Below are 26,137 nucleotides of genomic sequence, written 5' to 3'. Positions count from 1 at the left end.
AAAAGTGTTGAAAATTGAGAAAAGAATATAATGTAGAAGATGAAAATAATATATTTCATTGATTAAATAAAATTTTTGTATACCAATATTACTAGTATTTATAAATTTATTTTATTATTTCTTGTTTATTTCTTAAAAAATATAAATTGAGTATTGAAATTTTAATTTAGAATTTATTATTTCATAATAAAATTATTAACAGAGATTTCTTATTATATCTCCAAAATTAAAAAAAAAAAAAATAAATTTGTAATATATTTCTAAATAACGTTTATAGCATAATTTCCTATATATTCAAATAATGGAGATAATGGAAAAATAAACAATATTATTAAATATGGAAGATGAAACCAAATAATCTCCATCCATTGTTTATACTGTATTATTTCATTAAATTTTGATAAAAGTATTGTTAAAATAAAGATATTTATCCAAATTATTTCTATAATCCAAGTTGTTCTTGTAGGAATAAAATAATACGGAAATATTAATGAAGAAAAATATTTTATTCCTATAGGTTTATAATATATATAATAGATATAGAGTATAATAACACTAATATTTATATATATATTTGATAATCTATTCCCAAGTCTTGAACAAGCAAAACAATATCCTCCAATATAAAAAAGTATATAATGGAAAAATGTTACAGAAATACTTAATCCAGATATTTCTTTAAGATAATTAAATTTTGATTGTAACATTATAGAAGTACAGAATGTTATAAAATATATAATCATAAAAATATATTGAGGTGAAATTTTAAGTATATATATACAACATAATAATGTAATCATAGTTACCCAATAATATAATGATAATAAAAATATTAATATTTTATTTGATATAAAACAATATAAACATATTATTATTGTAAAATATATAATCATTGATATTAGTGCATAAAAAAAACTAAAATGAATAAATTTACAATAAGGTTCATTTAATTCTTCATAATTATTAATACATATTTCTCTATCAAGTAAATTTAGATTATCTTCATTTATTTCCAAGTTATTATATGGAACTACAGGAATTTTACTAAATTTAAAAATCTTTTCATTATAATAGAAAATCACTGTAATAAAAAAATGGTAAGATGGAACACTAATAAAACCAATTCTCATATGGCTTAATAATTGAATATTTGTTGGTATATCATCATCTATATCAATAATTCCAAAATATTTATATTCTAAAGCTATAAATAATAAAATTGGTACAATAAAAATAAAATATCTTTTTAAATCTTTTTTGGTTGTTAATGCATAACGCCATCCTGAAGTAAAAAAATATAATGGTATTACTAAACTTAGTAATTCTATTATTAAATTATAATTAAAATCATTATCTTCTATTTTGAATATAATAATAGATCCAAATTTTCTCCAATAATGGTATAAATGACATAATATAATAATCCATAAGGATAAACCACTTAAAAATATTAAACAAAAATCAAAATTTTTCATATTTATCACATTCATAGATAAAGAATTCTTATTATCTGTATTATTATAATCCATTGTTAAATCCTCCTTCCCTCATATATATTAATAATATATCATATAATTATTATAAAACCTTAATAGTATATTATTAATATAATAATAACAAATATTTATGATACAACAAAATCTTAAAATGTTGCGCCATTATAATATTAGATCTCAAAATAAAACAAATATTATAGATTTTATAAAAGGAAAGTAAGATATTACAAATTTAATATTTAACACATAAAAGATTTCCATATAATATTACTATATAAAAAGGATTTATTGTAATATCCTTAAATAATTTTATAGACCGATAATAATTTTAAATCAAATCACAAAATAAACCAATAAAGGCTCATTTCAAATTACTATACATTTTCAATACACAATCATTAAATATGATCCAATCTCATTAAATTTTTATTAGATATTTGAATTTAACCTAAAAAATAAGATTAATATAAAAAAAAGATGAGTGATATTTCACTATAATAATAATAATATATGTTAATATTTAATAAATCAATAGATTTTCACTTAATTCATGTAATTATGAATAGACTATTTCACTTGTAACTCTACTTGCAACTTCTTGACTAAAAATAACTCCAAAAACTTTAAAAGCAAATTCAAATGACATTCTATATGATATGGAAATAATGATGTGACTATTTTAACCTGAATTTATAACCTTGTATTGGTTTATTTTTCAAAAATACTTTTTGTGTTCCCGAATATCCAATAACTTGGTTAGCCTTATCTAAAAAGCCTCCTGGAATATAACACTCATACAGGTGTACCACAAATAGTAGTGATAATATCCCCTTAATTTATATATCTTTTGATAACACTATATATAACTTCATAATTTGTATATTTTTGAGAACTATAACTCCCTGGTAATACAATAGTTTCAAAGCTTAAATATTTAATAGATCCTAGCTTTTTATCTACATTTACAGTAATTCCAACATTAGTTCTTATTAATATTCTATCTTGGCAAGATACAAATATTAATTATCTCCTTTTATCAAAACATCCACAACACTTATTTAGACAAATCCCGTATTATCTACTACAGATACAAGAACAAGTGGTTTATTATTTATTAATTATAGGGGTTGGAGATGATCAAATAAGTTTAATAATATTAATTAAACTTAATAAAATACCAAATATAAACAAGGAATTTAAAAGAAGAGATCATTTTCAAATATATATTCAAATTTGTAAGGAATATTGTCAAATGACAATAAAGTATAATAGTGCTTATGCATCAAAGAAAAAAAGAGTTGGATTTATTAACTAATAATATGATTATATTTAAATTACTTCGGAATAATTACCTTTTATAAAAAAAATAAATTCTAAACTTAGAATCTATATTAATAATAGAGAATATTAAAAGTCTTTTCTTTTTAGAATATCTTTTGGTACATCAGAAAATGTAATCGCGCTAATTAATGATAAGGTATCTAACAAATTTATATTAAAATATTAGTGAGAAAGGAAGGGGGGAAGGGGTAAGATTCGGAAATATTTTAATATCATTAAAAATGATTAGTAAATCTAAAAAGTATCATTTTGATGCAAATGATGCCTTGAACTTTTTAGATTATTTAAAAGGTCTCTTATTATTTAATCTAAGTGAATCTTATTACTTACCTCCTGAAATAATTGAAGAGTTTAAGAAATATATTAAGACCATTTCTAATGAAGATAAAATAAAATTTATTGATGACTTTTTATTTCCAGCTTTAGATAAGTTAATATCTAATATATGTATAGCTGATTTAATATCTATAATATTATCAGATTCATCTATAAGAGAAATTATACAAGAAAGTAATAATGAAGAGAAATTTTGGAGTATTATAAAACCATTATTAGATGTAGATAAATGGACAATATTAGAAACTAAAGAGAAATGTACAAGATTTATATTATTATATAATTTACTTGAATTTCCAAAGTTTTTTGAATTATTTTCAGTTAAAGTAGATTCTTTAAAAATATATATGAAATATTTACCTAATGAAACAAGATATGTGCAAAGATATTTCATTAATTTTATATCAAAATCTATAAATATATGTCAATGGCGTTATATAATTTCTGAAATTATCTTTGAATTTGAAGAAGAAGTTATGAATAAATATTTATATAATAATGAATCTGAATACTTAACTTTATTATATTATAAGGAGATTATAACAAATAAGAATATTTATAAAGTTTTATTTAATTTTGGATTAGATAGTAACTCCAAATTAATTATTAAAAATGATAAAAGAAAAGCTGAAAGTAGAATAATCTTAATTTTTCAATTATTATTTAAAGTAATTATGGATAAATCAAGAATATTTTCAGATCTAGGTTTGGATTTTATTTGCAGTATTATTAAGAATATAAATGATGATATTACTATAAAATATTTTGAGAATTTTATCATTAACATTATAAATAAAATAAATATTTGTATTAAGAATTATATGAAACTTAAATATATGAATAAAAAGTATGGTGATAATTTTTTAAAATATCTTAAGATTATAAATATAATATGTTTAAATTTTAATATTAAAAAATATATTGATATATATTTAATTTATAATTTACAGAAGTTACTATATTTTATTTTAAATAAGCCTATAAGTAACTTTGAAATTCAAATGAATTCTTTAATATTAGTTCAATTAATTCAATTATTACCATTATTAATAAATAAAATATATATGGAAGAATATAAAGATATAAATATAAATTATAATCCAAATTTATTTATAAAATATGGACCTATTAAAGATGATGCTAATATGTCGGAAATTCATTATTTAGATCGAGAGGTAACTCTTATACCTTGTGAGACATCTTCTGATTCAGAAAATCATGAATATAATAAATATGATGGAGATGATCATTTAGTATATAATCATGGAGACAATAATTTAATATTACAAAAATATTTTCATATATTTATAAAGATACTTGTATATTTTCAAAATAATTTTGATCATTTATGTTCTTTATATAATTTTCAAGAACCTACAATGATCAATTATATTATTGAATTTATTAAAGTTGATGGATTAAAAATATATTCTTATTCATTAATACATAATGAATTATTGAATATAATACAAAATTCAATAAGAGATTATTCAATAATGAGTAGTTGGAAAATTGAATTAACAATTAAAATAATGATAGATATGATTAATATAGTAGATATTAAATTATCTACATCTCTTCAATTTTTAAATTTAATTAATGAATGGTTTTATAAAATAATATTTTATAATCAAGGTAATAATTATTTTAAATTATATTGTATATCTGGTCCAAATATTATTCTTTCTTGTTGTAATGCAATTAATATTATTATAAACAATATTTATATTAATCATATCCATTATTGTAATATATTTTCTAATTTAATAAATGACATAATTATTAGCTGTTTAAATTATAGACATTCAAAAATCGTCTTAAAAAGTACAAAGGTTTATCATGATGATACAATTGAAGTACTACTTAATATAACTGAGATATTAATTAAAAGACCTCAAATCAACGAATTTATTACTTTGAAATCATCAATATTGGATTATATGGAACCATTTATATTAAATAATATATCAAGTACAGGTGTGAAATTAATTTATATTTTATTAGCTAATATAATTCTTTCTATAGATAATATAGATATGAATAAAATAGAGTACATCGTTGAATTGGTTAATAAATATGAAGTACCAGATATTATAAGAGATAGTTTTGAAACATTTTATAATATTTATACTATGAGATGTAAGTGGTTAGAAAGAGAAATTCATATTTTAAAACCTGAAGATTTAAAATATGGTAATTCCTTTTATTTTAATGAAGATCATTCAGTTATTGACAATGATATATCATTAGAAAAGCTTATACAACATTTTACATATTGCTCATTAGAGTGCAGTGGTGATTAAATATTTATTTATTTTTTTTTTTATTATAGTCATATCTTCAATTTTAAAGATGAGATTTATCTTGTTCATTTATTAATTGTAGTAATCTTTCACTAAACTTCTTAGATGCATAATCAAGAGGTATTTTTCCTTCCTAAATTATAAAAAAAAGTATAAATTTATAATAAATTGAAGAATTTAAGTTTTTTTAGTTTAAACATACATTATTCTTTGCAAATATTATCTCAGGTTGTTTTGTTGCAATAATATATGCAATATCTTCATGAAGTCCATTCACTGCAACATGAAGAATTGTATCATTTGAATATTTTTCATTCCCATTAATATCTGCTGATTTTTCAAGAAGTAATTTAAAACAATTTAATTTTCCTGAACAAGCTGATAAAAAGATAGCACTTCTATTATAGTTATCCTTATAATCTATAATATCATGGCATTTATTAACTAATATATTAACTATATTTTCATGTCCCTTTGAAGCTGCATAATGTAATGGGGTACAACCTGAGTTATTAGTAATGTCACAATAAGCTCCTCCACTTAATAAATATATTGTGATTTCTTCTAATCCACTAGAACATGATGAATGTAAAGGTGTCCAACCACTATCATCACATGTATTTACATCAACTCCTTTATTAATAAGAAGTCTCACCAACTTAAAAAAACAATAATATTAATAACATCTTGTTATATCAGTAAAATATAACTTACTTCAATATTATTTTTAGAAACTGCATTATGTAAAATAGTTCTACCATCTTCATCTTTAATATTTAATTCTACATTATTTTTGTATTCCAATATATCGGTTAATATATTTTTATCATAAATCTCAACTAATTTAAATAAGTCATTTTGAGTCATTTCTAATTAATTATATTAAATATAAAGTATTATAATATTAGCAACTAAAAATTAATAAATTATAAGCGGCTGTTAATAATAATTTCATTAATAATATATATAATAAGCCAATAAGTAATACATATTTATAATCATTATAATTAATTATAATAATAGTTGTAGATATTTCTAAGGTGCATCTTGAGATAATATACTATTTTATTAATAATTATATATTCTAAATCTCTAAAATACTTTATAAATATAATAAATATATATAAAAGACTAATGAACCATATATTAGGGTATAAATAGTTTATTTATTTATCTGAGACAATAATTATATATTAAAATAACCAAAATATATTATGTATAAGTATTTTTTTTTAATATATAAAATATAGAAATCTTTGTTGTTTTGACCGCGGGCGGTAAAATATTTTTTTGGTGATTTTTCTCTAATGGAAGTTATATATAGAATTACTAAATAAATATAAAGTCTTATAATCCCCACTTCTAATAATAATAATTGACCATTTTAATTAATATAAAGGGTCATTCAATATATGTGGGAAGATATAAAACCAGTTTGGGGAACAGGTTTATTTGAGAAATTTTATTATGGTCCATTTCGTGTAGTATTATCAACTCATCCAGAAGAATCTGATAGTTGGTGGGATTCCTATAATGATTGTATAATATTTATTGATGAATATAATCAATACCTTAATAATCCATTTTATGCACTACCTCGCGATACATCAATTACATTAACAAATGTGAGCTCTTCTTTTGAGCCATTGATTAAATCTTTATTTCCTTCTACATATGAGATTTTAATGAATCCCTCTATAATTCGTATGTGTGAAGATATTTCTGTAGAACTTCCTCTTCATCAATTGGAAGTATTTGGATTCTTGAATTTGGCTATAATGGATCCTTTACTAAAAAAACAGGATGGTTCAATAGATACAATAAATCTTCCATATACAATTACAGAATTGTTTTATCGTGAAAGGAAATTTTTATTACTTATTATATATGAAATGGCTAGAAATATTCATACAAGTTTGATTCTTGGTGTATTATGTGACAATTCACCTGAATCTAACTCTAATTTAACTTCTCCATCTCACTCTGATTCAAATATTGTCTCGACAATTTTTACAAGTCAATGCAATCCTTTATGTGTATATGGATGTGCTAAAATTTTAATGGGTGGGTTTGTAATTAATGTAGTTAATTCAATATTTCATTGTATTCAGGCTGCTGGTAGATTAGGACCAGTACAGAATAAAGCTGAATCTCAGTCAGCAATGGCTGATATACCATTAGATATAGAAGTTAATAATACTATGAGATCACATTATAAAGATATAATTAATAGATTGACTGATACAATAGCTTTATTATTGGCCCGTTTTCATCCAAAATTAGAAGAAATAGAATCTATGATGGAATTAATTCCTAATATAGCAAAGATGCATCCAAGTTTTTTAACAAATAGGCCTACAGCAGCTGATTATGATTCTTGGAATGAATCTAAAGATAATTCTAGTTTATCTTTATCTATGAAGATTTTATTTATTATTATTGTATCATTTGATACAGTAGCCCAAAGATGGACTAGATCCGATATTCCTGAATCACGTCCAAATTCTCTATATAATTCAATTGAGTGGTATTTCTCTACAAAGAGACTTCCTAAGTCTAATAAACAAAATTTATTTATATGTAAGAATCCTTTGATACATAAGTTATTACAGGATCATAAGGCAACATCTTCAGATTCTGATTTATCTTTAACATTAGATAAATCATATTTAAGTGCATTTTGGGATGAAGATACTCAACTTGGTAAATTTGCAGCTTTTTCAATTAATGGGATTTTTGGAAAAAACTCTCAAAAGCGTTTTCTTGGAATTACTCATTGGAAAGTTTTTGATCATATTCAGTTAAATCTGATGCCACGTCTACATCCTTTAGAACCTGTAAATCTAATTTTTCTTCAGGTTATCTATGATTTTTATTTAGCAGCATTTAACCCTATTGTTGATCCAATACAGTGGTCACGTATATTACAACTTCAAAGAAGAGTTTTAATGGATAAAGGAACATCAGGAGGGGTTTCTAATAGATCAGAACAAAAACGTTCTAACTCATCTGAAAATAAAGGAATTACATCTATATTAAGCCCTATTATATGTTGTTTGGATGTTTTATGTAGAAGATATCCACCTTCAAGTTGGGGAGCTTCTAAAATACTTTCAAGTTGTATTGAAATGTTCCCAACTCTCAGTATGTATTCTTCATATAATGAGATTGGAAAGGATACTTCAATACTCTCTATGTCTCCAATACTATTAGAACTTTTTATAGATTTATTAAATTTAGCTGGAACAATAATGACTGTTGGACATTATTCTTTGGGTCAACAAATATCTCACCTTTTACAAAATCAACCTTCAAATATCTGGTTTCATCTTCCCTCTATAATCCAATTTTTAGCTAAGGTGATATCAAAAAAGCTTCCTGGTATTCAGTTATACCTTGGTACACCACTTTTAGCTCTTGAAGATCCTAACTTAACTCCAGCAAATGTTAGTATATGGAATGGGAGTGGATTAGATTCTTCAAATATATTCCATACTTTATGTGGCTCAGTTCTTAGAATTATTGCATCAGGATTTTCAAATCGCTTATTATTGAGTCATCCTCCTCCAAATGTCTTATTAAATCCTGTAATAAACTTAAATGGTGATAAATTAATTGTAGATGTCTTAATTACATTATTTAGGGATTCATCCGACAATGGATTATTTGAAAATCAGCAACTTTTATACTCACTTTATAGTGGATGTTTAGATGCTTTTTCAATGGGATTAATACATATTCAAACTCACCAAATGTTACAAATAATAAGTCAAAAAATTAATCAACTTTCTAGAACTCTTCAATTTGCAATCCAACATGTAAAAGATTATGGAGAATTTGCAGTTAAGATTTTAAGTTGTATTCTAACATTATTATTTAGAAATTCCCAAATAGAACAAATTAAAATCCAAATGAATATTGAAAATTTAAATAGTCCAAAAGATTCTAATTACTCTTTCCAACTTCCTCTACTTCGTTGGATACTTTCAGAAATTCTTCCTATTCTAGATTCATTAGATAATCTTCCTTCAATTAGATATTGGCGTCTTTCAACTCTTATTCTTAAATATATGAGATTTATTCTATGCCATCCTCTTCCGCAAAATATTGAACAATCCAGAGATAACTCTGAGGCTACTATTTGGTTATTCCGTTGCTTATTATCAATAGATTCACCTACTTATCACCAAGTAATGCATCTTATAACTCTACATAGGCAACCTCATTTAATATTTTTAAAAGGATCTTCAAGTGATCCCTGTACCTTATTACAAATTCAGACTGCCAGTGTAGGCCTTGATTTGTTACGAATTTTGTTTCAAAGAGATTATATATTTATATCTTGGGTTAGGCATTATAAGTCTATTCTACATCATCAATATTTAGCAAATTCTACTAATATTCAATCAAAGGATACTGAATTTGATTCTAGTTCAATGCAAACTTTGGATACCTTAGCTTATGCAAATAGTGCTTTGATTCCAATTGACCAACAATTAAATCTACCTCCTCTATCTGGATCTTCAAATTTACCAAATACTTTTCATTATAAGGGAGCTTTGTTGGAATATTTTATTACTGGAGTTGATGAAGATATTCTTAAAAATATGGTATATATTCTATATCAGCTTGTAATTCGAGATTATCAAGGGATTTCAGCTTTATTTCACTATTCCCCTTCTCTTTTATTACAAGTAAAGTCTTGTTTAAATCATATTTTAGTAAATCCATCTAATGATAAATTTCCATTTTCAATCGAAAGTTTCGTTTCAGAATTGTCTTCTTCCTTCTTGTCTATTTGGGCTTCTCCATATGCTCTAACTCCAGTAGAAACAGAAGTAGGATCTATAACTAGAACTTCTCTGGTTTCTGATGAGCAAGCTACTTTTTGGGAAGAAATTGCTGAAATAGATTCCTTATCTACAAAATTACAATATAACTTTTTAGGGTGTTCATCCAAATCCTTATTACCTATAAATTCTCAACTAGAGTTATATTGGAATCTCTATCAAAATGCCTTAATAGAATCCTATGACTTATCTCTATGGTTAAGTTTAAGAAATTCAGAGATAAATTCACCATTATTCATATCTTCAAGTATTAATGATCATATCCTTAATGGATATTTACAGAATTTAGCTCCTATATTTCAGCTGAATAAATCATTTCACTATGAAAAGTTATCAAGATTTCATCTTACAAGTATTAGATCTTTAATCGTTCATACTTTAAATATAGGACTTGAACAGAATTATATTATTTGTAATGGACTTTTAAAAAGAGACTCATCTGCAACTGCAGTACCTTTGATGTTAGGATTATATTTGGATATAGTTACAGATGTACCTACTATTAATGAATACTTATCTCCTGATTTAAATAATATATCTCCTCTTAGTACTAAATCTTACGAGGAGATTTATGCAGGAGGTCCATTAGTATGTGATGATGGACTTTTTCCTTTACTTACTATTATTAGTCTTACATCAAATCCTCCTCAAATTCCTTTACTTCAACCAGGTGAAAATAAAATTAAGGACCCTACTATTGATTTTACAATATTAACGCAAATGGAATTATATTATGTATGTTTGAGACTTGTTGTAAACCTTTTAAAAATTCCTCAAACTGTTGACTTTACAATTAGATTAATACTTAATTATTGGCATTCTAGATACTCAATTTTAAAAGAGAGACTTGCAACACCAGTAAATTGGATTCCCCTAGAATACAGATGGTGCCATTATCTTCATATTACATTGTTAATCCATATTCATTCTATTGAGATCTTCATAGTATCTGAAGTTACAAATACTTGTTTGACTTACTGTGGATCTCTTGAAAATAACAAATTTGAGACTGGTGAATCGTATTGGTTAATGAATGCTCATAATTTACAGATTCTTAATCGCATATTCCTATTTCCTTCTCGTACTGGATCAACAGTTACTGAACCATTCGATATACTTGCTGTATTATTTAATGTTGGACAAACTTTGTTAGATGATTTGGAATTAGGTGATAATTATCAAATATCTTTACTGTTAAACACATTTATACCATTCTTTACTTCCCCGAAATTATTAGCTTGTATGACATATTTTGGCAAGTCTATGTATTCTAAATTACCTCAATTTGTCATAAATAATAAATTTTCTGGAATTTGTAGTCCATCTATTCATACAATGTGTTGTCATGCGTTACTTAGTGAGTACGTTCAATTTTTTGGATTACTCTTACAACATTATAGTGGAAGATCTCTTCTTAGAAGTAAAGATTATAAAACAAAAGATACTATACCAAATATTAATTTTACATTACATTCCCTAATTGAATTGTGTAGACCTTATTTAAATATTTCATTTCTTCAAAAAAGTCCAATTCCAATATCTACTGCAATTTTATCAATATTTTCCCAATCCTTTTTAACATTACTACAAAATATTGACTCTTCTAGGCTTGCTAGCATAGGAAATATATCTTTTAATGGAATTAATTTCAATAATATAAAACAATCAAATAGTACAATTGCAATTATTCAGGATTGCTGCAAAAATATTATTGAATTACTGTGTGATCTTGAAACTCTTCCTAAACTTCCTTTAGAATGGAAAAGTACCTTAATGTTTTTATTTACAAGTTGTATAGCCCTAGATTGGATACACGAATCTAAAAATTTATCAGATTCAAGTTCAAATTTATTATTACAGCATATTTGGCCAGATATATGGGTAAAGTCTACAAAACAAAATTCAATAAGTTTTCAAAAGTTTATTTCTATATTAATAAGTAATTTAGATAATTTCCAACTAATATCTGAAGATAATATACCAAAATTAAATTTGAATTGGATCTTTCCCCATAATTTAAATTCTAAATCCGTATGCTGGATATACAACCCTTTTGAGTCTATTTCAAATAATGGAACTGGAAATTTTGGAGATAAATTTGGAAATAGAACTCCTTTAAATAATATAAAAAATAATTATAAGTCAAAATTATTTTATCCAGATTTATTAGCTGGCATAGAGAATGTAGATAACTATTTTTATTTTTCAGCTTATTCTCTATTTTTAATATATGCACAGATACATCAATATAAAGATAAAATTATGATAGAAGATTTCCAAGTAAAATATTTGGTACCTTATTATAATGGAGATAGACATATACAAATTTTTTTAAAACTACTTCAAATATCTCAAAAAATTGGAAAGTTTTCTATAAATATTATTTCATTATGGAATCATATTACTGCCTTTTGGTTGAATATGTCTCCTATCTTTTTAAGAAGATTGTTAGAAACCAATTATATTGATTATTTGTTAAATGTAGACATTTTATTGGATAATTGTCAAGATTTTATTAAATGTATCTCACAATTATTACCAGATGAATTAATGGAAACTAATTGTACTAATATTTATAGATACACACAACAATCAGATATGTTATTTTCTTTTTTTTCATTAATTTATCAAATTACTGAAAAGGGAGTTTTACCTGATAATATTTTAGGTGGATATGGTTCTAAAGAAGCATTACTTATTATTGGAAAATGGATCACAAAATTTGAAGCATTTTTTAGTGCAATTTTAGATAATACTATTAAATATATAACATTTTCTTTACAATCTAGAAGATCAACTTGGACTATGAGTGATCCCCTACAACCTAATGAATATGGAAGTGAACTCTTATCTCTGTTAATTCCTTTGCTAAACCCACTTATTATGACTGCTTCAAAGATAGTAAGAGGTTTAAACCAGAAGAAATTATACAAAGAATATTCAGATAATACAAAGGATATAATAATTGGAATGTTACATAACAAATGTACTCAAATTCTTCTAAATTTGTCACAAAATATTTTTATTGTGAAAAATAATTTTAAATTAATCTATACATTAATGTTTTCATGTATGTTGTGGTTAGATACTGATATACAAGATATTATCATAATACAAAGTGAGTATCTAACTCCAAAACAAATAAAATTTGGACAAGATATAGACAAATGCAAAGAAAATTTTCCTCCTTTTGAATTTATTACTTTACAAAAAAGAAAGAATAATTTAGCAAAGTGTATATCAATGTGCATTAATAATCTTGTAAAACCTTTAAAAGATGACAATTATAAAACACTATTAATTGAAAAGAATTATTTACAAGATATTATTATGATTATTACTAGTTGTGCAAATATACTATGGTTATCTTGTAATGGAATATACCAAATTTCACTAGATAAATTGGAGCATATCGATAAGAATAATTTAACTCTTTTCAATCATGAAGATCAACTTTCTGATATTATAAAAACTTGTATGGAGTCTATTCATAGTGTTGTTAATGTTAAAGATAAGTCTGATAATTCAAATAAAATCCTTGAAAGTATGGAGTCAACTTGTAATAAAGAATTGCAAATACTCAAATCTATAGTTGCTCAGCTTGAGAGTTTAATAAATTAATGTATATAAATACATTTATAGCTTAATCATTCCTATTCATTTAATGTATACTAATCATTTATTTACATTATAATTTTATGTATTTAAGTATTTCACTATTAAGTAAAGTTAATAAAAAAAAAATGCCAATATCATTTTAATTTTATAGATACATCATTTTGATGAATTTATACAATACTTTTTAAATTCTATTTTATATTCTCAAACTTTAATAAAAAAAAATACTGTGTAGGGAATATAAATGAAATTTCTTTTATTATATTACAAATCTTATGGTATTCATATTTCGAATTAGTGTTTAAATAAATCTTATCATAGCTTAACTATATATTCTAATCCATATTAAATTCTATATGATTATATCAATGGTCTACACAAAATTATTCAACATTTCTATCCATGACTAAATTTATATAGTAATATTACTTCCAAATCTTAAAAGATATTCTAAGTTTTTTTAAACTAGCCAAAAATACATTATCACATTTATATAATATATATTACAAATATTATTTTTGAAATATATTACTGATCATTTATTTCTTACTTCCTAGGATAATTATATCATTTGTTTGAAATCACATCATCTTTCTTTTTGTTCTAATATTTCTAAATATCAATAACATTTCTATGTATAACTTCTTGATATTTTATTATCAAGGTAATTCTTATTTTAGCTATTTTAACTGAAAAATATAAAATGATTTTATATTATTAATATCTATATTATCCAAATTAATAAAATAATTTATTTGTTTATTCTCATCAATTTTATATAAACTAGACAACAATAATTAAATATTTACTTTATGCAAACTTATTTTTATTCTTATTCAATTATTTCAACTTCTCTAATAAAATATTTAGACCTTTTAGAAATTACCCTAATTTATGAATTTTTACTAAATAAATGACCTTTTTAATAATTTTCTGTAATATTTTTATAATTAATATGTAATTATAACAAAACTTCAATAAATAAATAAACAAAAAAAAAGTCATATTAATACAATATAAAGCATTTTCACATATTATTACTATAATATAAATCATCAATAAATAAAATTAGGAAAACCTCTTATTTTCAAATTTACTATTTCTTAATATAATATTAAATTACATTAATTTATAAAGTAATCAAATTTTTTATTACTATTATTTAATCTCCTTATATATATCAAAAATCTATACAAAAATATTTTTCTTTATTATTATATTACATACATAAATATCTACAACAAAAAGCTTATATATAATAATTCCACTATTTCCCAATTAATAAATATTTTAAGTATTAACTTCTCATAAGTTCTAAGACATTCAAAATATTAATTTGTACTAGCTTTAAAAATATATTTAAATAAGACTTCATTATATTTATAATTTTTACCTAGTAAGTATATATGATTAAATCTAAGTATTTATTGTAATTTTACAGTTAGCTTTTAATATATGTATATATTCACAAAAAAAGGTACAAAGTGTTATAATAATGTAACTATTCATTATTATTTATTGTGTAAAATTATAAGAAAAAAAGTCAACCATATAATGTAACTTAATAATAAGAATATTATTGATATAATTTTTGGAGTACCTAATGTGTAAATATATAATCCAATTAGATCAAAAAAAAAAATTCAAGATATTCACATTTTAAAGTACTAAATTCTAATCTTAAATGGTTTTTATTGAATTTTCAAGTATTTAATATATAATATAGATCTATTAAAGATTTTGTAAGTTTATAATACCTTTTAGAGATACACTCCATAGGCGCTCTATGATATGTCTCTTTAGTGGTATGCATCAATATATGTACTTAAAAAAATACAGCTTGTAATTAAATGTGTGTATGCGTGTGTGTAAAATAATATTAAAAAAATAAAAGAATTTTATTAAATAGAAAACTAGTAAGAGTAGAAAAAAAGATATAGTATGGCTGAACAGTATATATATGATCCTGAATATGTTGCTGCTGTACAAGAACAAGTTTATCAGACACTAGATAAATCAAGAAATAATTTGCAGCAATTAGCAGAAAGGCAAATGAATTTAGAAAATATAGGTTATAAAAGTGGACAATTTGTGAATACAACAGAGAATTTCACTAGTTATTCTTCTCAGCTTGAAAGAAAAATGTTCCTAAGAAAGATCTATAATGGACTTGTTGCTATGAGTGTAATATTTTTTGTAATGATGATTATATATCTTGTTAACAAAATGTTATTTTGGTTAATTATATTTTCAGCTATAGGAATATTTATATATATTACATACAGACAACAAGAAATTGTTGCAGCATATAATGTTAGAAATGATAAAATTAGTTATTCACATGATTTATATTCAAGGGGTGGAGATTATTATACACATACTCTTGATAATATTTCTTCTCCATAAAATATTAATATGAAATTTTAATAATTGGATAATTTACAAATATTAGTTATAGGTTACTTTCAATAAAAAGAGTTTAACTTAAAGATCTTATTTTCTTGATAGATATATAAAAGCTACTGTACAATTTATTCCATAAATTATCCAAATTCTGTAACATTTCAGCTTGTGACAAATTAAGTAAATATTCAGCATTATCTGCAAGTAGTTTATGTTTTACTGCTATTCTGAAGAGTCTATTAATTTTTTGTTGTATTTGAGTATTTACTTCATCAGTATCCATTTCATTAATATTAATATTTTCTTTTTGAGTAATATCTAAAAAAAAGAGTGAATAAATATCAATTTTAAAATATATAAAGTAAACTTACATTTTTTAATTCTTAATCCACGAGTTGAAGCGATTGTAGAATTTATATTTAAAGGGGGTAATGGGTCTTTCATAAATCTAGCAAATGCTAAAAAAAGAAGAATTCTTTCTATTTGCCTTGGAGATTCTTTAGTACAAGAATGAATCTTTACTTTAAGTTCATTCCAAGTGATATTATTAATAAAACAACTTAAAGTAATTTTTTTTAAGCATTCATTTGTCTTTTCAGTTGTCTCAAGTATTTCTAAAAGTTTTTGTGTATCAAGTGGTTGAAGAAATTTATTACTTATTAATTTATTATCAAGAATTAATTGAATATTTAAAATATCTCTAAGTTGTATCATCGAAGGTGCAGGATCTTCTATTGTAATCTCCATAATATTATCATCTTGTAATGCAATATTATAAATATGTTTTAAAATTTGTAGTCCAATACCTTGTCCTTGAAATTGGGGTAAAATTAGAAATTGTGAAATCCTTAAACGTATTTTAGGAATTGCAAAAAAACTATATGTAGTCATTAATCCAGTAGCTAAATATGAAGAATTATGTTTAAAATAAGGTAACCATACAATCCAACGATCTTCTTGATCAATAGAAGAGGCGGATTCTATATACCAATGTAAAAACCATTCCATTCTTCTATGGAGAATACTAAAGTTTTTTACAATTGGATGTTTAATATTATTATTATATATAGGCCAATTTAATTTATTCATATTAGCAAGGTCTATTCTCATAACTTCAATAATTCCGTCTCTGCATGTAAAATTTATAGATATGTCTCCAGGAGGGGTATCGAATGGGATATTTTTAAGCCTATAAATAAATTCCTCATATGAACAAAAATCACCTTCAAAAGGTACATTTTTAAGTATATTTAGAAGTTTTTCACGATATTTTTTAATATTACCATCAAAATTGTTTGTTATTTCATATTTCTTATTTTTTATTGGAATTACTTGGATATCCACATAAATATCAAACCAATTACATGAATAAAATATATGAATATAAGTTTCATGATTTTCTAATATGGGAATTTGTTCATTTTCAATAAAAAAATGATGAGCAAAATCTGGATTAAATCCTTTATTATTTTTTATATCCAAATCTTTCTCCTCTATACAAGGATGAAAAAAAATATGAGATAAAACATTTTTAGAATTAGATATAGGATTTATAGGTTCAAAGTTTAATTTTGCTTTTTTTTTTTAAAACAGGAGAATCCATTTTCAAAGCAAAATTAAGAATATATTAAATATTTTTATTTATTCTATTAAGTTACGCGGAAAGTATATTTAATATTATTTATTTTTGGAATACTTATCAAGTATATCTAATTTGTTCTTAAACATTACAAATTCTTACTTTTAAATCTATATAATATATTGCTTATTTATTATGTGTTAAATTTTTATATCTAATTTTTTAATAATATTTCTATAGCTCGAGCACTTTGCTAAATTTGTAATTAATTATTAGTATTTAATAAACTTAAAATTTAAAAAAAAAAGAAGAAAAAGGAAAAAGAGAAATATTTAAAATATTAAATAACTATCTAAACTATTTTGGTAAATAAGAAAACAAAGATTTCAATTTTACTTGATTATTAATCTAATATTAATTATAAGGATTCTTAAACTAATAATATACAAAATTCAATATTTATTTATAATAAAGGTATTCACTTAAACAATCTAAGATTTTTAAATATTATTTGGACCATATAAATAAATTTTAAGCTCATTAATTTCATATTCTATTAATTTTAAGAAGAGTTTGAAGTAAAAACTATTTAAATATTGAGTGTACCTTAATTTAATATTTAAGATTTTACAATTTTAAAGTTTCTATTAAGAAGTAAAGATAAAATATAAGAATATTCAGGATTATATAATTTAATATTCTTGGTAACCTTGAAGTTTTTTACTCTTTTATGAATTATATCATCAATTTTCTTCAAATTTTTTTAATATAATAATACTAATACAATTTATTGATGTATAATGTTGCAATTCTTCTTCCAAGTTTAGATTACCGAAATAATACAAGTGGTACAATTAATAAAGCATCTATAGGAATATTATGGGAACAAATAAGTTGGCTTATTACTGTTTTATTAGTAGTAACTTTATCTATATTTTCAATTAAAATAAAGTAAGTTTTATAATATTATATTAATAATAATAATTTATAATAATATCTTTATATTTTATTAATTTATTATTATTATTATTTTTTAATATTCAGGATTATTTGGATTCTTGCATTTCTACCTCCTATACTCTTTGATTTTATAGTGGTAATAATGGGCTTAAATGTTTTAAAGTCTACTTTAAATTGGTGTTTAATGAATGATATATTAATAAGACTAATCCATATTTCAGGTTTATTGGTAAGAGGAATAAGTTTAACTCTTATGTGTTTAAATATATTTTTTGGATTTCCAAGCTTAATGATTCCTTTAGCATTAATGTTTATAATTATAACTTTTCAAGTTATTTGTACTAGTTGCTCAAATTCCTTAAGATGTCCTTGGATTATTCTTAGATTTTTATTTGTAGATATTTGGATTGGATTACTTTGTTTTCAGATATTTTTAAGAATAACTGCAGAACAAAATTATTATAATAAAATTGATAATAATATGATTTGGACTTCTCAATCTTATTATCATGAAAATATAGTTTCTATAGCCCAACAATTTCATCATATACCTTCATGGTGGATAGTTTTTTGGCCTTGTTGGTTTTGGTGTGGAACAATATTTGCTTTTTCTACAGTATTTTGTTTATTTGGGATTTCTGATAGATTACTAACAATTGTAGGACTCTATTTTGGAGGTTTAGCAACATTTATTCTTATTACATGTATTGATCTTGCAGAATATCTTAATCAAGGAATAATTCTTAAAGATAATAAAGAGATTTTATCATTTCCTTTTATACCAATAAATTATACTTTTAGATTATGGCATATATCATTAATTTGTACTCAAGTCTTTGTTACAATATTTTCTGCTTTTATTTCTCAAAGTTTTCTAGAAGGTAGAACTATATCTAATGAAATAAATGAGAATCAATTTATTACAAATACATTAAAAATGGTAAAAAAATCTAAATGTCCATATATAATAGGATCAAGTATAACTCTGAATAAGAAAGGAACTGGAATTTTTCATACAATAGAAACAAAATGTCCTTATTCATATTCAGATGAAACAACATTTAATACATCAACAATGTGTTGTACATCACCATGTAATTCTATTACAAGTAAATTAGACAATTGGAATGAAGATAAATATTCAACAGAGGAAATAAACTTAGAAGAAAGAAATCAATCTATTAATGATGAAATATTTGATTTATCATGTATGATTTGTTATGATAATAAAGTAGAGGCTGTATTTCTAGCTTGTGGACATGGTGGGTTATGTACAAAATGTGCATTAAGGGAATTTTATAGGGTAATGTTCTAATATATAATACATAACTTTTTCAAATTAATATATACATTTATAATTTTCTTTTTTTAATATAATTCTAGGTTGGTTTATGCCCAACATGTAGACAGACTACTCAAGCCATAGTAGTTTATAATAAGAGTAAATATATAATTAAAGATTCCCAAAAAATTATTAATGCTACAGTTATAGCTACTCAGGACATATAAATATTTTGGTTTAAAATAATAAGGTAAATATATTTAAAGTTTGGAATTTTCTAATATATGTTATTAATATTATATTATTACTTTAAATAATAAAGTTTATTGAGACTGTCCCAAAAATATAATTTAAGCGGTAAATACATGTAGTAGTTAAAAATAACTTAATAATAGGCGGTACAGTAACATTACATCTTTTAAAGGGTATCGAATTTTAACAAGTCTCCTAATATTTCCCGGTAATTATAATTCTTAATAAAAATGCCATTATCTATTTTTTCATTTTTTTTTTAATAAAATGACTATTTTTGGACAGATTGTAGTAGGTCCTTCTGGTACAGGAAAGACTACTTTTATTAATGGAATGCACCAGATGTGTGAAGCATTAGGTCGTCCTCATTTAGTTTTAAATATAGATCCAGCTAATGAGAATATTCCATATATTCCAGATATTGACATTAGAGATTTAATAACTTTGGATCAAATAATGGAAGAATATAAATTAGGCCCTAATGGTGCTTTAATATATGCAATGGAATATTTGAAAGTTAATGTTGATTGGTTAATAGAAGAAATTAATAAAGAAAAAGATAAGGGACGATATTTATTGATAGATATACCAGGACAAGTAGAGTTATATACACATAATGCCTCTCTTAAAGATATTTTAAATGACTTATTTGAAATATTAGATATACGTTTAACAGTTATTCATCTTATCGATTGTACCTTATTAAGTTCTCCTACAAATTATATATCATCACTTTTAGTATCTTTATCAGCCCAAATGTCTTTAGAATTACCATATATAAATGTATTTTCAAAAATAGACTTATTAAATACTATAAGGGATGATTTACCTTTTAGATTGGAATATTTTGTAGAAGTTCAAGATTTAAATCAACTATTAATATATTGGGAGAATCATTCAGCCCAAGGTAATCATCCAATGGCATTAAAATTCCAATTATTTCAAAGGGAACTTGCAAATCTAATTGAAGATTCGACTATAATGCAATTTATACCTGTAGATATTAATGAAAAGAATTCTGTATTGTCATTATTACAACTTATTGATAAAGCTAATGGGTAAGTCAGTCTATATTAATAAATAATATCTAGATAAAATTAATGATATTACTGTTACTATTATAATTCTTTAGATTCTCCATGTTATATGAGTATGTAGAATATTCAGCATTAGGGCTTGATGATAATCCAAATATGATTCCAAATGAGGAATTAATTGGTACAATACAAGAGAATCTAATTGATAATATTTTAGATATAAATGAATAATATTTATTTAAAATAAGTTTGGGAAATTATCTGTAGTCTAATATATCTTTTTTCTCCACTATATATAACAATTTATAGAAATATTTAAAGAAATAAATATTTCCAAATATCAATGACTTAAACAAAAGTCCCCATAAATATAAGATTGAGCAGCTGCTATTGCTTCTGACAAATCTACAAAGCAATTTACAAGTGGAATAATATCATAAAATCCTGATCTTAATAAAAATTTAGAGTTTTTATGGTTAAATGAAGCAAACCATATCTTTACTTTACATCTAGATAATTTGTATTGAAGATTTCTTAGGGATTCTATAGCAGTATAATCAATATCACTAATCATACAGGCATCAATGATAACAATTCGATCTACAATTTTGTTTAATATCTTCTTCTTTATCATATCTTCAGAATTATAATTTAAATTTGAAAAAGATGACAAATGATCATACTGAAAATCAGTAGTCTTAAATGTATCATAACTTTTAATTTTAAAATTAGCTTCCTCATTATTATTTAACCAATTCTGAATAATATTTTCTATTTGGGTAATAAAATGACTAATATTAATGTAAGATAAAGGACCTTCAAATCTAATAATTTTAATATAAGGAAATTCTAAGGCTTGGGGGAATTTGTTTATACTCTTAAATAATAAAGTTCCCGGAAGCCTGCCTAAAATATTAATTTTAGGACGATGTAAGAATCTTATTAAATAAATAGTTGATAGAAATAAGGAAAATATTATCCCATATATTATCCCTGTACTTATTGTCCCTATAAATGCCACAATCCAAAATATAGTATCTATACTTCTTACTTTATATAAATTTAAAACATAAGAAAAATCAATTATTCTACACATTGCATGTGTTATTATAGCTCCTAATACAGCTTCTGGAAGATATCTTATATATTTGAGAAGTAATAAAGTAACCAATAATACTCCTGTACAATAAGATAAATTATGTAAAGGTGTTTTTATTTTAAAAATACAATTCTGATTAGTTCTAGCTAAAGATGCAGCTCCCGGAAGGCAATGAAAAAAAGACCCAATTATATTTATTATTCCCAATGCAAGAATTTCTGTACGAGCTAAAAATAGTGAATCAGGAGATAAATTTATATTTTGAGATCTATTGGAAGAATATTGAATATTTGTATCTATTTTAAAATTAGTATTATCTGAATCTTCTCTAGTATATTTCCTATCATTCAACTCATCTTTATTTGAGGTTAATTGTATATTTACTTCACTATTTATTGGTTCTCTATTAGTAATTGAAGATATTTCAACAGGTTCAATATCACCAAGTGATTTAGATAAACATTCACTTAGAGATTGAATTCTAGGAGATAGTGAATTAAAACTTATATTATTACTTTCATTAATAGAAGTTGATAAGGTTAATTCTAAAGTACTCACGTCATTATTACATGTCACATTATTCATATCTCTTTTTAAATAAGTCTTCTCAGCACTTTTAGCTATTGAATAATGAGATAAAAATGATATCAAAGTCATAGGTAAAGATGCTATCCAAACTTGAATAAAAAATGGTAAATTATATGAAGATCTTAAATTATATATTTGAGGTCCATTCCATAAAATATTAGGAGATATTAGAGTATTATTTTCAGATATAAAACCTATTACAGGGATTTGAGGATTTGTAAAAGCACTAATTAAATTAGTAATTATAACAATTAATAATTGAGAAGGGATCGGTATATTAGATTTAAAATAGATCTTAATCCAAATTATTAGTTCTAAAAATATTATAGTACATATAGAAAATAATATAGCTTGCCATCTTGTTGTATTTATATACTTAAATACTAAAATTATTGAATATAAAGGAATATTATTAGTATTATCAATTTTCAAAGCTAGCATTAATGGAATTTCTTTAATAATAACTGATAAGGCTACACCTGATAAAAAGCCTTGTAATATGGGATCTGATAAAAGATCTACAAATACTGAAATACCAAATAAACGTAATATACAACAAGATATTCCATGAAAAAATATTATGAGAGATAAAACACTAGAGCGAGTAGCTGTTAAAGTATTACTATTAATAAGATTATCTATTGCACTTGATGCTAATATAGCTTCTACAGAATTTACTCCAATTGATACAAAAATAGATGAGCCAATAAGTAAATATAAAGGAGGTTGTATAATTCCACTATAAAGTCCCATATATGGATAAACATTTATTAATGATGCATAAGATAATCCTTGAGGAATTGCAAGTGCAGCTTCTGCAAGACCACAAAATATATCACACATAATTAAATTAAAACTCCACTTTATATATTTCAAATAACGAATTCCAGTAAATGACTCATTTAAAAAAAAATTATGTATTGATTGTATTATATAATTTAAAAATTTCCTCCAATTATTTTCACTTTCACGACGAAATTTATTATGAAGTTTATAGTCATTATTAAGTACCTCACTTCGTTGTTTATATAAAGTTAAGAATTCATCATATTCACTTAGTAATATTACTTTTTTATTCAAGTCAATATTAAGAGTATCTTCTTTAAAATTACCCATCGCACAATGACACTATAAATAGTTATAGTTAACTCAAACTACTTAATAGTATATTATAAGTATTAACTATATCATCAATAATAATGTAAATATTATAAATAAATTTGTTTCTTAGATTCAGCTTTTATTTATAATTTAAAATCCTTTTATAAAAAATAAAATTAAGTATAAACCAAAAATACAATCGATACCTTGCACCCCCCCCCCCCACAATCCCGCCTATGATATCACGTATAATATATCTAATTACAAAAAAAAAGATTTAAATTAAAAAGTAACATAGAACAAGAATTAAATAAGAGGGATCAAAGTCAGAATTATTGGAAAAATCTTATTTTTACCTTTCCTATATTTTCCCATGATTACAGTTTATTAATAATTATTTTGCTGAAATAAATATAATAATACTATCTGTCTATATACAATGATATTATTATAAGATTAACATAATTATTAATAATCAAAATCATTTTCAGATTGATTGTGCTCCTCATTATTTTCTTGTGTTATGCATGTATCATATCTAGATCTGTTTAAAGCATATTGTAGAAGAATATCTTCAAGTAATTGAAACCTAGCTTCACTTGAGTTTAGATTAAGTGAAGCCCTAGCAGCGGCAAGAAATGATGTAATTAATGTGTGTTTAGTTTTTAAATGTATAGGAAATTCACTAAATGAAACTTCTGCATTTTCATCTCCAGTATGAACACAAATAGGACACATTATTTTATCGGTTATCTCATCTTCATCTTTACAATCCTTATGATAATTATCACAATGAGTTACTAAATCTTCAATTGTATATTTCATGCAGGATAAAGAAACAGATTGAGAATTTACCAAGCACATAGGACAAACAAATGTTGGTCCTGATATACTAGAATTCCTTCTATCAGATATTGTTGATGTATATGATGAAGAAGCTACATTAAATTTCAGATTTTGATTAGTAGCATCATCTCGACAGTATTCACACTCAATAGCATGTTTATTTGCTTCACAGATAGCCATTTCCTTACCACAATGACACTTTATGAGCGTTTCTCTCATATATGTTTGCATACTTTTGTCTATTAATTGGTCATACTTTGATGACCAATAGTTTTCTGGTATTAAAAAACGGCATATAGGGCACTCTACAGAACCAAGGACACACTTCGCACAATAAGTATGAGTACAGGGAAGTGTACAAGGATCTGAAAAAGCATCTAAACAAACAGGGCACACATATTGTTCTGGGATATATATGAAATCCTTTTTATACTTAGGTGTGTCCTTATTTAAAATAACTCCTTTTGAAGGCTCTTCCTTTGCGCGAAAATTCCAGTTAAACATAACCAGTTTATATATACATTAATTTGATTCTTTTTTTTTTTTCTGTAGAGTTAACACTTTTATGAGTACTAACGTAAATCCCAAAATATTTTAGGGTATGATAGGCGCGGGCGGGGTTCTTAGATGGCTAAATATTAGTTTTTTTGTTCTCTTTTAAAATAAGATAGAGAATTTATTAATATATTAATTTGATTAATTTTGAGTCTGTTCATCTTATATATATATTTATATATATATCTTGATATTTAGATAATGTTATGTACAGCTTGTTACAAATCCAGCTATATATTATTTATATAAACTTAGATTATATTATTAAAATATTTAGAAAGGTATTTATAAGACTAGATCTAAAGATATTTTCTAATTAATAGTATATATTTGTTAATATTATTAAGATTGTAAAAAAAAAAAAAGTTAATCATTAAAATCTGGACTTATACGAGCACTATAGGCGGTAATTTTTTTTTTTTTTTTGTGGCGTGGGGCTAATATTATTTTGAAATATTCTTGTTACTCAGTAAAATTTAAGATATATATGG

At 23.5% G+C, this 26,137-nt stretch overlaps 10 protein-coding genes across 10 annotated transcripts, besides 56 other annotated features; 5 read left to right on the top strand and 5 right to left on the bottom strand.

Moving 5' to 3' along the window:
• Window positions 1-42: 42 nt before the first annotated feature.
• Window positions 43-268: a sequence feature (AT_rich).
• On the bottom strand, window positions 261-1,529 carry CMU_006890 (uncharacterized protein; the record flags this gene model as incomplete). The annotated part of the gene is made up of 1 exon (XM_002142079.1): window positions 261-1,529. The coding sequence occupies one exon, from the start codon at window positions 1,527-1,529 to the stop codon at window positions 261-263; it is 1,269 nt and encodes a 422-aa protein (XP_002142115.1).
• Window positions 519-576: a sequence feature (AT_rich).
• Window positions 725-754: a sequence feature (AT_rich).
• Window positions 809-890: a sequence feature (AT_rich).
• Window positions 1,326-1,377: a sequence feature (AT_rich).
• A 20-nt stretch (window positions 1,530-1,549) lies between the features above and the next one.
• Window positions 1,550-1,628: a sequence feature (AT_rich).
• A 285-nt stretch (window positions 1,629-1,913) lies between these two features.
• Window positions 1,914-1,972: a sequence feature (AT_rich).
• A 17-nt stretch (window positions 1,973-1,989) lies between these two features.
• Window positions 1,990-2,025: a sequence feature (AT_rich).
• Window positions 2,026-2,642: 617 nt separating this feature from the next.
• Window positions 2,643-2,673: a sequence feature (AT_rich).
• Window positions 2,674-2,798: 125 nt separating this feature from the next.
• Window positions 2,799-2,833: a sequence feature (AT_rich).
• A 225-nt stretch (window positions 2,834-3,058) lies between these two features.
• CMU_006880 (uncharacterized protein) lies at window positions 3,059-5,476 on the top strand (the record flags this gene model as incomplete). The annotated part of the gene is made up of 1 exon (XM_002142078.1): window positions 3,059-5,476. One exon carries the CDS (start codon window positions 3,059-3,061, stop codon window positions 5,474-5,476), a length of 2,418 nt encoding a protein of 805 aa, XP_002142114.1.
• Window positions 3,439-3,460: a sequence feature (AT_rich).
• Window positions 3,653-3,751: a sequence feature (AT_rich).
• Window positions 3,898-4,149: a sequence feature (AT_rich).
• Window positions 4,216-4,294: a sequence feature (AT_rich).
• Window positions 4,445-4,485: a sequence feature (AT_rich).
• Window positions 4,755-4,832: a sequence feature (AT_rich).
• Window positions 4,873-4,945: a sequence feature (AT_rich).
• Window positions 5,156-5,176: a sequence feature (AT_rich).
• Window positions 5,472-5,504: a sequence feature (AT_rich).
• A 106-nt stretch (window positions 5,505-5,610) lies between these two features.
• Window positions 5,611-5,646: a sequence feature (AT_rich).
• Window positions 5,647-5,663: 17 nt separating this feature from the next.
• On the bottom strand, window positions 5,664-6,343 carry CMU_006870 (uncharacterized protein; the record flags this gene model as incomplete). The annotated part of the gene is made up of 2 exons (XM_002142077.1): window positions 5,664-6,134; window positions 6,191-6,343. 2 exons carry the CDS (start codon window positions 6,341-6,343, stop codon window positions 5,664-5,666), a joined length of 624 nt encoding a protein of 207 aa, XP_002142113.1.
• A 3-nt stretch (window positions 6,344-6,346) lies between these two features.
• Window positions 6,347-6,408: a sequence feature (AT_rich).
• Window positions 6,409-6,416: 8 nt separating this feature from the next.
• Window positions 6,417-6,500: a microsatellite.
• Window positions 6,501-6,528: 28 nt separating this feature from the next.
• Window positions 6,529-6,725: a sequence feature (AT_rich).
• A 163-nt stretch (window positions 6,726-6,888) lies between these two features.
• Window positions 6,889-13,947, top strand: CMU_006860 (uncharacterized protein; the record flags this gene model as incomplete). Its single annotated transcript, XM_002142076.1, has 1 exon — window positions 6,889-13,947. One exon carries the CDS (start codon window positions 6,889-6,891, stop codon window positions 13,945-13,947), a length of 7,059 nt encoding a protein of 2,352 aa, XP_002142112.1.
• Window positions 12,441-12,483: a sequence feature (AT_rich).
• Window positions 13,340-13,376: a sequence feature (AT_rich).
• Window positions 13,948-14,431: 484 nt separating the features above from the next.
• Window positions 14,432-14,475: a sequence feature (AT_rich).
• A 161-nt stretch (window positions 14,476-14,636) lies between these two features.
• Window positions 14,637-14,701: a sequence feature (AT_rich).
• A 162-nt stretch (window positions 14,702-14,863) lies between these two features.
• Window positions 14,864-15,165: a sequence feature (AT_rich).
• Window positions 15,166-15,290: 125 nt separating this feature from the next.
• Window positions 15,291-15,336: a sequence feature (AT_rich).
• A 477-nt stretch (window positions 15,337-15,813) lies between these two features.
• Window positions 15,814-15,852: a sequence feature (AT_rich).
• Window positions 15,853-15,885: 33 nt separating this feature from the next.
• Window positions 15,886-16,350, top strand: CMU_006850 (uncharacterized protein; the record flags this gene model as incomplete). Its single annotated transcript, XM_002142075.1, has 1 exon — window positions 15,886-16,350. The coding sequence occupies one exon, from the start codon at window positions 15,886-15,888 to the stop codon at window positions 16,348-16,350; it is 465 nt and encodes a 154-aa protein (XP_002142111.1).
• Window positions 16,347-16,376: a sequence feature (AT_rich).
• Window positions 16,377-16,423: 47 nt separating this feature from the next.
• Window positions 16,424-17,950, bottom strand: CMU_006840 (uncharacterized protein; the record flags this gene model as incomplete). The annotated part of the gene is made up of 3 exons (XM_002142074.1): window positions 16,424-16,665; window positions 16,719-17,838; window positions 17,939-17,950. The coding sequence occupies 3 exons, from the start codon at window positions 17,948-17,950 to the stop codon at window positions 16,424-16,426; spliced, it is 1,374 nt and encodes a 457-aa protein (XP_002142110.1).
• Window positions 16,681-16,708: a sequence feature (AT_rich).
• Window positions 16,993-17,045: a sequence feature (AT_rich).
• Window positions 17,395-17,416: a sequence feature (AT_rich).
• A 9-nt stretch (window positions 17,951-17,959) lies between the features above and the next one.
• Window positions 17,960-17,993: a sequence feature (AT_rich).
• Window positions 17,994-18,013: 20 nt separating this feature from the next.
• Window positions 18,014-18,036: a sequence feature (AT_rich).
• Window positions 18,037-18,088: 52 nt separating this feature from the next.
• Window positions 18,089-18,160: a sequence feature (AT_rich).
• Window positions 18,161-18,180: 20 nt separating this feature from the next.
• Window positions 18,181-18,233: a sequence feature (AT_rich).
• Window positions 18,234-18,252: 19 nt separating this feature from the next.
• Window positions 18,253-18,274: a sequence feature (AT_rich).
• Window positions 18,275-18,325: 51 nt separating this feature from the next.
• Window positions 18,326-18,399: a sequence feature (AT_rich).
• A 282-nt stretch (window positions 18,400-18,681) lies between these two features.
• Window positions 18,682-18,718: a sequence feature (AT_rich).
• Window position 18,719: 1 nt separating this feature from the next.
• Window positions 18,720-20,395, top strand: CMU_006830 (uncharacterized protein; the record flags this gene model as incomplete). Its single annotated transcript, XM_002142073.1, has 3 exons — window positions 18,720-18,877; window positions 18,971-20,189; window positions 20,270-20,395. The coding sequence occupies 3 exons, from the start codon at window positions 18,720-18,722 to the stop codon at window positions 20,393-20,395; spliced, it is 1,503 nt and encodes a 500-aa protein (XP_002142109.1).
• Window positions 18,857-18,967: a sequence feature (AT_rich).
• Window positions 19,339-19,369: a sequence feature (AT_rich).
• Window positions 20,199-20,265: a sequence feature (AT_rich).
• Window positions 20,390-20,489: a sequence feature (AT_rich).
• Window positions 20,490-20,661: 172 nt separating this feature from the next.
• Window positions 20,662-20,689: a sequence feature (AT_rich).
• Window positions 20,688-21,482, top strand: CMU_006820 (ATP-binding domain 1 family protein; the record flags this gene model as incomplete). Its single annotated transcript, XM_002142072.1, has 1 exon — window positions 20,688-21,482. One exon carries the CDS (start codon window positions 20,688-20,690, stop codon window positions 21,480-21,482), a length of 795 nt encoding a protein of 264 aa, XP_002142108.1.
• Window positions 21,483-21,662: 180 nt separating this feature from the next.
• Window positions 21,663-21,704: a sequence feature (AT_rich).
• A 43-nt stretch (window positions 21,705-21,747) lies between these two features.
• Window positions 21,748-21,790: a sequence feature (AT_rich).
• Window positions 21,791-21,797: 7 nt separating this feature from the next.
• On the bottom strand, window positions 21,798-24,260 carry CMU_006810 (STAS domain-containing protein; the record flags this gene model as incomplete). Its single annotated transcript, XM_002142071.1, has 1 exon — window positions 21,798-24,260. The coding sequence occupies one exon, from the start codon at window positions 24,258-24,260 to the stop codon at window positions 21,798-21,800; it is 2,463 nt and encodes an 820-aa protein (XP_002142107.1).
• Window positions 24,045-24,092: a sequence feature (AT_rich).
• Window positions 24,261-24,336: 76 nt separating the features above from the next.
• Window positions 24,337-24,366: a sequence feature (AT_rich).
• A 16-nt stretch (window positions 24,367-24,382) lies between these two features.
• Window positions 24,383-24,425: a sequence feature (AT_rich).
• Window positions 24,426-24,492: 67 nt separating this feature from the next.
• Window positions 24,493-24,534: a sequence feature (AT_rich).
• Window positions 24,535-24,713: 179 nt separating this feature from the next.
• CMU_006800 (zinc finger, C3HC4 type domain-containing protein) lies at window positions 24,714-25,595 on the bottom strand (the record flags this gene model as incomplete). Its single annotated transcript, XM_002142070.1, has 1 exon — window positions 24,714-25,595. The coding sequence occupies one exon, from the start codon at window positions 25,593-25,595 to the stop codon at window positions 24,714-24,716; it is 882 nt and encodes a 293-aa protein (XP_002142106.1).
• Window positions 25,596-25,764: 169 nt separating this feature from the next.
• Window positions 25,765-25,795: a sequence feature (AT_rich).
• Window positions 25,796-25,808: 13 nt separating this feature from the next.
• Window positions 25,809-25,832: a sequence feature (AT_rich).
• A 45-nt stretch (window positions 25,833-25,877) lies between these two features.
• Window positions 25,878-25,922: a sequence feature (AT_rich).
• Window positions 25,923-25,951: 29 nt separating this feature from the next.
• Window positions 25,952-26,026: a sequence feature (AT_rich).
• Between the last annotated feature and the right edge of the window lie 111 nt (window positions 26,027-26,137).

Source organism: Cryptosporidium muris, genomic scaffold, assembly GCF_000006515.1.
Source record: "Cryptosporidium muris RN66 scf_1106632354001 genomic scaffold, whole genome shotgun sequence".
NCBI classification, from domain to species: Eukaryota; Apicomplexa; class Conoidasida; order Eucoccidiorida; family Cryptosporidiidae; genus Cryptosporidium; species Cryptosporidium muris.
This window is presented reverse-complemented; position numbering and strand designations above follow the sequence as displayed.